At 37.5% G+C, this 10,964-nt stretch overlaps 1 protein-coding gene across 2 annotated transcripts; it reads right to left on the bottom strand.

The window, feature by feature from the left end:
• Positions 1-841: 841 nt before the first annotated feature.
• Positions 842-9,880, bottom strand: LOC127988248 (gastrula zinc finger protein XlCGF57.1). 2 transcript variants are annotated; one of them, XM_052590893.1, is made up of 3 exons: positions 9,773-9,880; positions 7,448-7,679; positions 842-3,113 (listed from the first exon to the last, which is right to left on the bottom strand). In XM_052590893.1, the coding sequence occupies exons 2-3, from the start codon at positions 7,620-7,622 to the stop codon at positions 1,774-1,776; spliced, it is 1,515 nt and encodes a 504-aa protein (XP_052446853.1). In that variant the 5' UTR covers positions 7,623-7,679; positions 9,773-9,880; the 3' UTR covers positions 842-1,773. The 2 variants fall into 2 exon arrangements, with proteins under 2 accessions (XP_052446853.1, XP_052446852.1); XM_052590892.1 differs by having other exon boundaries at positions 9,701-9,869.
• Positions 9,881-10,964: the final 1,084 nt, after the last annotated feature.

The raw sequence follows: 10,964 nt of genomic DNA, 5'->3' as shown, positions 1-10,964 counted from the left end.
ATCTCGGGGGAAGTTTGTCTTGGTCCTTCTGTAGCCAGAATGAGCCCATGGTATGAGGTGGGTTCACATACTTAATACTATTTATTTCACTAAAAGTCAGGTATGCATCTTTTACTCTTAGATTCATCTTTGAGAATTTGATGTCTTGTACTGATTTGATATCTCTGAATTGGCTATGTAGTTGGCATAATACTTACCTGACTGATAATAAAATGTTACATTTGATTTTATTCTGACGTACTCTTTATATTGGGTCTCTGAAAGGGAGCCATGACAGAATAAAAATAATATTTTATTGTCTTACCGTATTCTCCGCTTTGAGAGTCAGAAATGTCCAAATACACCTGACTGCATACTATTGGGAGGCTGCACATTTTGCTCCACCTCATACTCTGATTGGTTCGATTGTCTATCATAGGCATACATAATAGGAAAGGTTTTTTTTGTTAGGTGTTCATAGTTGCTGAAGAGCAGCGAAAATGCCATCCAAATCTATAGTATTGCTATGTAGTTTCACAAAGCTTTCATTATGATGCACAGAAGAAATAGCCTGTATGTCCTCTCTGAAGTGTGTCTGTTTTGCTAAATTAAGATGATCTTTAGGCTTATTAATGAACAACCCAACAACATCCAGTAGGAGGGCCAAATATTATGTTTATTTTTTAAGTCAAATGTAATATTTTATATGCAAGTTATTGGTGTAGTTGAGGAATTTTGTGATAAATAGGTAAAGTACTTCATAACTGAAAAAACAGCATAAAACTACAGATTTTTTTATCAGCACCCAAATGGTAACAGGAAGTTAATAGTAGGAGAGTTAAATAAAATGTGAAAACCAAGAATGTTTTAAAATAATTTAATCAATTCACTACCATTTTTATTTGCTTTAAGTCTTTTTTTATTCTCAACCAGAAAATACTTTGCTTAAATGTTTGTCCCAAGAGTGAGTCTCCGATGTGAAATTCTACATGTAACAAAAGTAACTACACCTTTATAAAAACAGCAACTGTAACTAGTGTGACAGATTTTAGCCTACAGAGGTATTGTAATATCTTTTCCATCACTAATATAAAACATGATATTTCTGCTCCGTAACAAATGCAGTGAAATCATCATTCAGTTCAGCTCTCTTTCAGTAATGTCTCTGCAATCGGTCCCCAACTACCGTATTTTCCGGACTATAAGTTGCACTTTTTTTCATAGTTTGGCTGGTCCTGCGACTTATAGTCAGGTGCGACTTATTTATCAAAATTAATTTGACGTGAACCAAGAGAAATGAACTAAGAGACATGAACCAAGAGAAAACATTACCGTCTACAGCCGTGAGAGGGCGCTCTATGCTGCTCTGTGCTCCTGTAGTCTACCACTGAAAACATAGAGCGCCCTTTCGCGGCTGGAGACGGTAATGTTTTCTCTTGGTTCTTGGGTCTAAATAAATGCGACTTATAGTCCAGTGCGACTTATATATGTTTTTTCCTCATCATGACGTATTTTTGGACTGATGCGATTTATACTCAGGTGCGACTTATAGTCCGAAAAATATGGTAATGAAGCCAAAGGTGACAGTGGCAAGGAAGCAAAACTCCATCAATGACAAAATGGAGAAAAAACCTTGGGAAAAATTAAGCTCAGATGAAACCAGCATGGTGTGGTTTAATTCCAGCCTGCAACACAGTTCTGATTGTGCAGAGGGCTTGGTTGGTTCCTGTGGTCTTGACCCGATGGCTGACTAGTTAACGCAGTCTTGGCAGGGGATCTCTCTCTAGGGTTCATCTAGTTCACAATGTAATATAACGTAAATGTACTGTCACTAATCATGCCTACAGTGTGAATCCTCTCATGTGTTTTCAGATGTGCTGACTGAGTGAATCTCTTTTCACAGTGTGAACACTTGTAAGGTTTCTCTCCAGTGTGAATCCTCTGGTGCCGTTTTAAATTGTATTCCAAAATAAAAGTCTTCCCACACTCAAAGCACACATAATCTCTTACACCAGTATGTGATTTCTGATGTGATTTTAAAGTTTGCAGCAGGGAAAAACTCTTTCCACATGAAGAACATGAATATGGCTTTTCCTCCATATGAACTGTCAGGTGTTTCTTTAGGACTGAGGATTCAAGAAATGTTTTGCCGCATTGATCACACGCGTACAGCTTTTCTCTGGTGTGTAGCCTCATATGTATTTTCAGAGTTGATGAACGCGTGAAACTCTTTCCACACTGATCACATGTGTGTGGCTTCTCTCCCGTGTGGATAATCATGTGGTTTATAAGACTTTCCTTGTGTCTGAAGCTGTTCCCGCACTGATCACACACGTGTGGTTTCTCTCCAGTGTGGATCCTCTCGTGTCTGTTCAGATTTCCTGACAGACTGAATCTCTTGTCGCAGTGTGAACACTTGTGTGGTTTTTCTCCAGTGTGAGTTATCTGGTGCTGTTTTAAATGGGATTCCGAAATAAAAGTCTTCCCACACTCAAAGCAGATATATTGTCTTACACCAGTATGTGATTTCTGATGTGATTTAAAACTTCGCCACCGTGTAAAACTCTTTCCACATGAAGAACATGAATGAGGCTTCTCCTTTATATGAACTGTCAGGTGTCTCTTCAGGGATGATGATCCAAGACATTTTTTTCCACACTGATCACATGCATACGGCTTTTCTCCAGTGTGAACCCTCATGTGTCCTTTAAGGGATGATGACTTAATGAAACTCTTTCCACATTGTTCACATTTGTGTGGTCTTTCTCCCGTGTGGGTCATCATGTGGTTTTTAAGAATTTGTTTGCGTGTGAAGCTCTTGCCGCACTGATCACAAATGTGTGTTTTTTCTCCTGTATGGATGATCATGTGTTCTTTAAGATATGTTGAACGCGTGAAACTCTTTCCACATTGTTCACATTTGTGTGGTCTTTCTCCCGTGTGGGTCAACATGTGGTTTTTAAGACTTTGTTTGTATGCGAAACTCTTTCCACACTGAGTACAGGTGATGGATTTCTCAGCTCTTTTTTCATTTAAGAATTTGTTTTTAGTTTGCAGGTCACTCAGAGGTTTTTCTTCAGGTTTGACATGATGTTTCTCCTCCACTTCACTCTCCTCGTTCTCTTCTTTAAAGTCTGAAATTAAGTGAAAAGTCAAACATTTTCAGTAAACCAAAATAATTAAAAAACAAGAATATGACCTGAAAGGACATAAAAGTAAGCCCTGATGCAATGGGAGAAAAAAAAAACTGCTACAAAAAATTTAAATCATTTTAATGCATTTTGTTTTTTATTAATTATGTGTCAATATGTTACACCTGGCTCAAAGATGTAACATTAAGGGAGATAACACAGTGGAATGGATTCGACTTAAAATCAGAATAACAATTCAAATTTAAGTATCAGCAGTATCAGTCAGTATGAAATACAAATGAATGAATGCATTAAAATGACGTGTTGTCAGTGCTAACATATAAATACTAGTGCTCGAACAATATGGGATTTTAATGGCTGATGCTGATATTGAGAAATCAATCTGGCTGATAGGCCGATATATAGTATGTAATAACAGTAAATGAGAGACATGCAAAAAAAATTGGTGAAACTAACAAACATTTATTATGCATAAATATTTATTAAAATCCTCTATTGCAACCTATCCTTTTCTTTTGCTGAAATTAACACTTAACGCTGAAGGTAACACTTAAATGAACAAGGTTTTGTGCTGCCTTTCCTTCATGCTGTTGAAATATCTACAAAAATATTTAGAAAACATATATTTATAATATATCATATTTGAATTTAAAATGCATAAATTTCAGTTATGGTGAAGAAAAGCTTGTGGTTTGTCTCCTGAGGCCACAAGAGGGCGCATCAAGCTAAATATTACTAATGAACATCTATTCAAAGCATAAGGAAACATGACTGGAAAAAATAATTAAGTTGCTTAAAAAACTATAAACAAAACAGCGTCATGTATGAATGCATAGTTAAATACAAAGAGCAGAGAGCCAGTCACACAGAATACATTTTTTTTTTATTTAAAAACATGAGAGGCACTGGTATGGGGAACAAAAACCCACCATAAAGTCTCAAGATAAGTTTTTAAAAAGTTGAACTTATATTAATTTTACATGGCTTGCTTAACATTTGGCTCTCGTGCGAGACGAGAGTCCAACGATGTCTCTCTAGAAAATGTGCGAAATATGTGTTCTGTGTGGACAGCTTGGTTTCAGTTTTGATGTAAACAAGATCTTCTCCACATTGATATTCTCTTTTTTTCTAGAGGCTTCAACAAAACCCTTATAATGCAATGACACTTAAATCGTCATCGCATCTCGTGCACCACTGATAAAGGTCAAGTATACTTCGGCCGTCCACGCCATGTCTGCATTATCATTTTCTCCATCCGTGTGCAGGCAGTTTTTTGAGACCGCGTGGACGGTGTGCGTATGCGAGGTGAGTGATGAAACAGAAGTGGCACTGCGTGTTGAGCTCATCTAACTTTGAACGGTGTGCGAACATGGCTGTTGGCGAGATGGAACACGGAATGTGAAGTATACACTGGGCTTATAAGGCAGCCTGCTTAATGCACACCTACAATTCAAATGTAACCTTTTGGCATTTGAATGTGGATTTATATTTTACATTTCAATGAATTTTGGAAATTAAATTTTTTTTGACAGCTCTATTGCAACATTTACACAAATGGTGAAACACCTAAACAAACAAAATGTCAACAAATACAATGAGGTATATTTTAAATAAGTAAATGCTTTGGTGAAGTTGAAAGCATCCCGGTTTCACAGTCTTTTTTGGTTAACATAAACTAAACTATTTTTACTACAAAATGTAGACAAAAGTGCTAACAGCATTACCGGTCCCTTTATTGTGCAGCCCCAGTTTGACAGTGGCAAGTTATAATGCAGGTAACAAAGTTTCTTTGCATTTTCTCCAGTGAGCCTGCATCTCTTCTCCTCTTCTCATAAATGGCCCCAACCTCACTAAATACTCTCTCACTTGGAACTGTGGAGGGCAGAGAACTGAGATATTTCCTTGCCAATTCCTTGCAATCATTCCAGTGATAGACCACTATTTCTGTCAATAAGTGGCTCACTAAGGTAAAGGTTCAGCACTTCTGTGTTGTTCACTCCCACTTCTGGAGCAGCTTGAGCTTTGAGAATGTTGGAATAAATCTGTAGCATTGTCTGCCTCAGTGTTTGAACTCTTCCTGTTGTGGGCCCCTTTCCTTGGAGTATTTTCAGTACAGCAATGTTTGGAATAATGCACGAGAAAGATGCTTCATCTTTGCTCGTTCCAAGACTGACTTCTTCAATGGGACCCGGTGTCTCTAGCAGACTTGAAGATCTGCAGTTGGCCATGAAATTTTCCCATGTTTCCCTGCATAAACACTCAATGCACACTTCTGCTCCAAAATTCTCTGCAGCAAGTGCAGAGTGGAGTTCCAGTGTGTTGGCACAGCTTGAATTATAGCATTATTTGGAAGGGCAAGCTCTTCCTGTATGGCCCTCAGACATTGCTTTGCCAGCACAAAGTGACTGAAGTGTGTTGCACATGTCCTTGCACATTTACCACAAGCTGCAGCGTATGACCACAGCAGCTGAAGTCTGGCATTTCTGCCAGTCACATGGCTTTCACAACATTTGCACCACCATCTCTGAGAACAAGCACTTCTCTTTCTCTTGAAATTTGCCACTGGTCGAGCATATCAAGAATTATTTTGGCTAATGTAATCCTCAGTATGAGAGCCGAATATGGCCTTAACACTCAAGATGAGTTGTTTTCTTTCCCAGTTCTTGTCAATAAAATGACAGGTTAAGAGTCATCAGAGATTCAGCATCCCCAGACCAACAGTCTGTGATGAAAGCCAAATGAGAGCCAGAATTCTCTGGTGCAATCAAAGTTTTGATCTTATCCGTTACGATTTCATGCACACTGTCAAACATGTCTGTGCAGTAGTACTTTTCGTTTTTCAGAGTTTATCTAGGCTCAGCTACAGCCAACAACCGTTGAAAGCCAACATCTGAAACTATAGTAAAAGGCTTATTTTCTGTGGCAATGATCTTTGTTATTAATGTTTCAATAACTTTTGAACTGGGAACAGAGCTTTGCCATTTTCTTGGACTTTGCTCACTGAGCCGGAGTTAGAAGCAGTATCTGTTTTCTTCTGTGCTTCCTCATTCACAGATGCATGGTGATATTTAAGGTGATGCCACATGTTTGAGGGGTTTTATTTTTTTTCCTGTTGCTGCTCCAAATTTTACCGTGTCATTGCAAATGTTGCATTTTGCATTCCCTGGTGCTGGTTCCGTAAAATACCACCACAGGGGATTTGTTTTCTACCCAGCCATCTATCAGAATGAAAAACAAAAAGCATTGTAAGAATAATACAAGCCTGAAAGTGTATAATTACATGCTTGGATATAAGCTTATAGCAGCATTAAATAATACAGGAGCATATGAAAAGGTATACTACATTACACCAATCATGGGCAATCAAATATTGTGGATATTCCCGAATAAACAAATAAAGGAATTCAAACATATTACTATTTACTTACCATAGAGTTCTCATGCTGACCCAGCTTTTATCCTGGAGTACAATGGTTTTTGAGTCCACCGGAAAACAGCGTCTTGTTTAGAAGTACACGAAACGACTCGCATATCTAAAGAAGAGCCAGTCCCTGGATTTTTGAGTGGCTGTGAGGTTTTTTCAATTTGTTTATATCACATCTGTGTCTCCCACTGAAGCTACCGCTGGATTGCGGACCTGATGTCTCACGGTACTCTGAATAAGACTTTGGGTTGATTTAGGGGGTGTGCCCGAAGTGTTAATCCTTATAAGTGAAAACAAATAACGATTCCTAACATTGTGTCTACATCGGAGGCGAATAGTGCAACAAAATACTATAGAACCACTGATCTATAATAGAGATTCATTACATATAGATCAGTGTAGAGGTCGACCGATAGTCAATTTTACCGATAGCTTGGATGAACAACACTGGCTGATAGCGATTAATCCGCTGATAGTTTTTACAATGGATACTAAATGAAAAATTAAACAGGGCTTTACTGTTTTTAAAAAAGCAGTAGCAGTTCTGAACCATACTTTGTAAATGAATAAACATATTAATATGAATTATTATATTGATCACTACAGTTATTTTTTATGTATATATTTTGCGTTTACTGTTTATTGCTTAAAAAAAATAACAAAACACACAACATTGTAAACTATGAGAAATGTAAAACATTTTGGTAATAGTTTCACAAAAATATAAATACAATAAATAAAAGCTAAAACTACATTCAGATTGATATGACAAACCTCACTTATTGACCATTTCAAACAAGTTTCAATATTTAACTAAATCTGATTAACTGCTTGAAGCATTATAACATTAATGTTCTTCAGCACCATAAATTAATGAAGAATAAACACCAACCTCTCCGTTCTTCAATGTGTTTGATTCTATAGGGTTCTGGATCACTCATGTTCTCACTTTCTTCTTTAATAAACTCAGTCTTTATATATTCCATTTCTTCCTGATGGTCTGATGCTCGCTGCACTTGTAAACTGATGGGAAAATACCAGTATCTGTTGTTGAAATCACTGACCATGTGATTGTTGTGGGAGGAGCTTCACTGAACATGAATTTCTGTGTGGAAGCAGCAGATCTGCCAAAATCAACAATCAATCAGTTACTGAGTTTGTGTGTTTTTAATTAAACATTTATGCATTTACATAAGTGAAGCAGATGCCCTCCAACTTCTATCTTTGAAGAAACCATAGTCTCTAAGTGTTGTCCGTCTGTAAATCATTATAAAACTATAGTAAATGTAACAGCATTGAAACAAAGAATCAATTAAAATGCTCATTCAGTAACAAGCGATCATAATTCATATATTCTGTGCACTTTTGTGACAGAAAATCTTCAGCACAGAAATCTTCATTATTTCAATATAAAAATATGTTTGAACAACTGAGTACAATTGATTTCTACTTAACTGTAATTGAGATATTTGTAAATTAGATCAAGTAATACTGGGACAATATGACAATCTCAAATTGCAGAATATAGTTTAGTACATGCAGTTGAGAGACGTTCTTGTCTGCTGCGTATATGCATTTTGCAATTTTAATCGCCTTTTTGGTGATTTCATGACTTAGCTGACGACAGAACAAGGTATGTAGCCTATGCTCAGTTTCTTGTGCGGGTTATTTATGATGAAGTGATATAGAGCGTGCGTCACATATCTGCTTACTGTTGAAGAGTGTGTGCTGAGCACAGTGAAACGGCTGATGGGACAGAGAAGTGTATTTTACTGACAAATAGTCTAACCAGATCTCATCAGACCGCATGCGGTTCTCAGATGTTCGACTGAAGCTCACTTTGGCTGCTCTATAGTTCGTCTGATTCGCGCCAGAGGTTGAGGTGAAGTTCAAGTGCATGTCTGAAATTTCCGCAGTTTGATGTGGTCATAGCCAAAAGAGATACGGCGGTTCTGCATCTAAATAAATGCATTACTTGTCAAGAAAAAAATGGACAAAAACTGCAGTTCTGAGTGGGGTGACCAAAAGCCATTTTTGGCCTTATTGCAGCTCTCTCTTCTGGACTTCCACAAACTGCTGTACACTGCAATCATTGTATTTAAGTGATAATATGAAGTCTATTAACGCCTTTAAGGCCAGAGACGCTGAAGATGTATGCACAGAGTAATACTGTAGCAGGCAGATCACTCGCTGTTCATGATGCACAAACTATTGGAAGAAAATACTCATAAATATTGATTTGGGGGTTTATATGAATGAGTTTATGAGGGGATCTCACTGTCTTCTGAAAAGTTGACGTAGTATAATTTCACAAAGCTTCAAATTGGGTTATTATTATCCAATCAAATTATGTGTATGATTATTATTGTACAACTAAATGATATCAAATGACAGAAATATGTATATGAATTATATAACTAAAATTACAACTAATTACAGATTTATGTTAAATAAAGATGTCAGCCAGGCAATTTTTTTTTTCTTTTTTGGAAACCAATCATAAAAAAAAAAAAAAAAAATTCTACTGTTTCTAATATTCTGTATGTTGCTCAAAAACAAAATATATGATTTTGTTTTACCCAGTCATTTAAAAATAATAAATTTCAGAGATTTAACAACAATACTGTGAAAGCGTAGTATTTTTGCTTAAGATTATCATACCGTCAAAATCTCATACCATGCCTTATATACATGTATATATATTCTTCTGCTATGAGTGTAGTTATTAAAAATAATGAAGGGGATATCTTCCTGTTATTCGGGAGAGTTTATAAGACATTTGATAACTATATTCGTAGCAATAAAGCAATTCAATTATAACTTGTTATCGTTTTAAACGTGAAGAAACTGATCAAATCTTCTTTACACACTAAGAGTACCACAAAACAACATTTATAGTTTTAAAGGTTCATTGTAAAGTATTCAGCTGTATCTGTAATTAATTTTAACCACATATAGTAACTACTTTAACACATTTGATCACCCAAAGAAAAACGTGAGAGAAATACGTTTATAAATAAAACTGCAGCAGCAACACTTGACGGATCGGTTCGCGTTCACGAGACGATAATAACAACAACATTAGCACCTCAAACATCAACACAAACGCGCTCAGGTCTTCGCGAATTGAACAGGGTTTCCTCACATGCTTGTTGCCTGCTGTTCTGAGTGTTTGAGTCAGCAAACACACAAACAGCGCTGAACCCGCTGAACTCACGGTTGTGTAAACATGAGAAAGACCGTGAACTCCTCAGAAGTCTGGACGCTGACTGACTGCGCGGGAAGGCGCGAGTAGTGACGTCCTCACGGCGAGGCGGGAGCTTCTTCCTCTCGCGATTTTTGGCGGTTTGGCAAAACAATGTTAAAGGTGCATTTCCGCCACCTACTGATCTGGAGTGTGGAGCTCTCATGCATTTAAATGCGATGTAAATACATTATAACAAATGGGTAATGCGAATTGGGGCAGAAAACTGTTGTTTCTAATTATATCTGTATTATTTACATACTTGAACAATTTTTCAACAATGTTTATATCACATCACTAATCTATTAGGCTGTATCTCTTCAATCCACTAGAGTTAGACTTACGGTTAATACAGTGGTGGTGGAAGTATTATGTCACTTTGTAGGCAAAAACCATAGACGGTAAAAGAATTGGACATAGCGACCCCATTGGATTCAACGGAGACAAGTGAAGTCAATTAGAAGTACGCACTTCCTGGGGGTCGAGCGTACTGCTTGGTGACATAAATGTCACGTGTGCAACCTGTAAGTCTTCTAATCGCTGTGCCAAGAGAAATCTTAATCACCCACCGAATCTTGCAGACGTTTTTGAAAAATTTTGTCCCGTTGCTATTATGGACTATGGGCTTCTCTCCCCCCGATAGCCTAAAAGATTGCCTGCGAGCTTCTCCTCCTGTCCATGTGGTAATTTCTCTACTGTGCGACAGAGAGTCGCAGGTTATGATGCAATCGTTAGCCTATTTTTACAAAACCTGCTTCTACAGGGCCACAACGTAAGATACAAGGTAATGGGGCCTTTTATACATTTTTGTGTTTCTTTAGAAATAATGAATGGACAAATGAAGCCTCAGATGTGAAGTTATTTGCTGCCAAAGTGACGCCAAAATGAATGGGAGTCAATGGAATGCTAACAGCAAGTGGGGGTCCGCTAGCCAATGGAGGCGCCCAGGGATGTTTCAAAAAATATTAAACCCTGCCCCCCCTGGCAAAAACACGGAAGCGAGTTAGCATTTTAGCGCTTCTGGTTCCATCGTCCCAGAGTCAATGTTTTTTTTGAATGGGAGTTCGGTTAAATCCCCTAAAATAAGGTCAGTGGTTCACACAAGCTCAAGATACTTTCACGCTTTATTCTATGACATAAAACACACTAGCTACATCCATAGACA

Source organism: Carassius gibelio, chromosome B22 (assembly GCF_023724105.1).
Source record: "Carassius gibelio isolate Cgi1373 ecotype wild population from Czech Republic chromosome B22, carGib1.2-hapl.c, whole genome shotgun sequence".
Taxonomy (NCBI): domain Eukaryota; kingdom Metazoa; phylum Chordata; class Actinopteri; order Cypriniformes; family Cyprinidae; genus Carassius; species Carassius gibelio.
The sequence above is the reverse complement of the archived record's forward strand: the minus strand, read 5'-3'. Positions and strand labels throughout refer to the sequence as shown.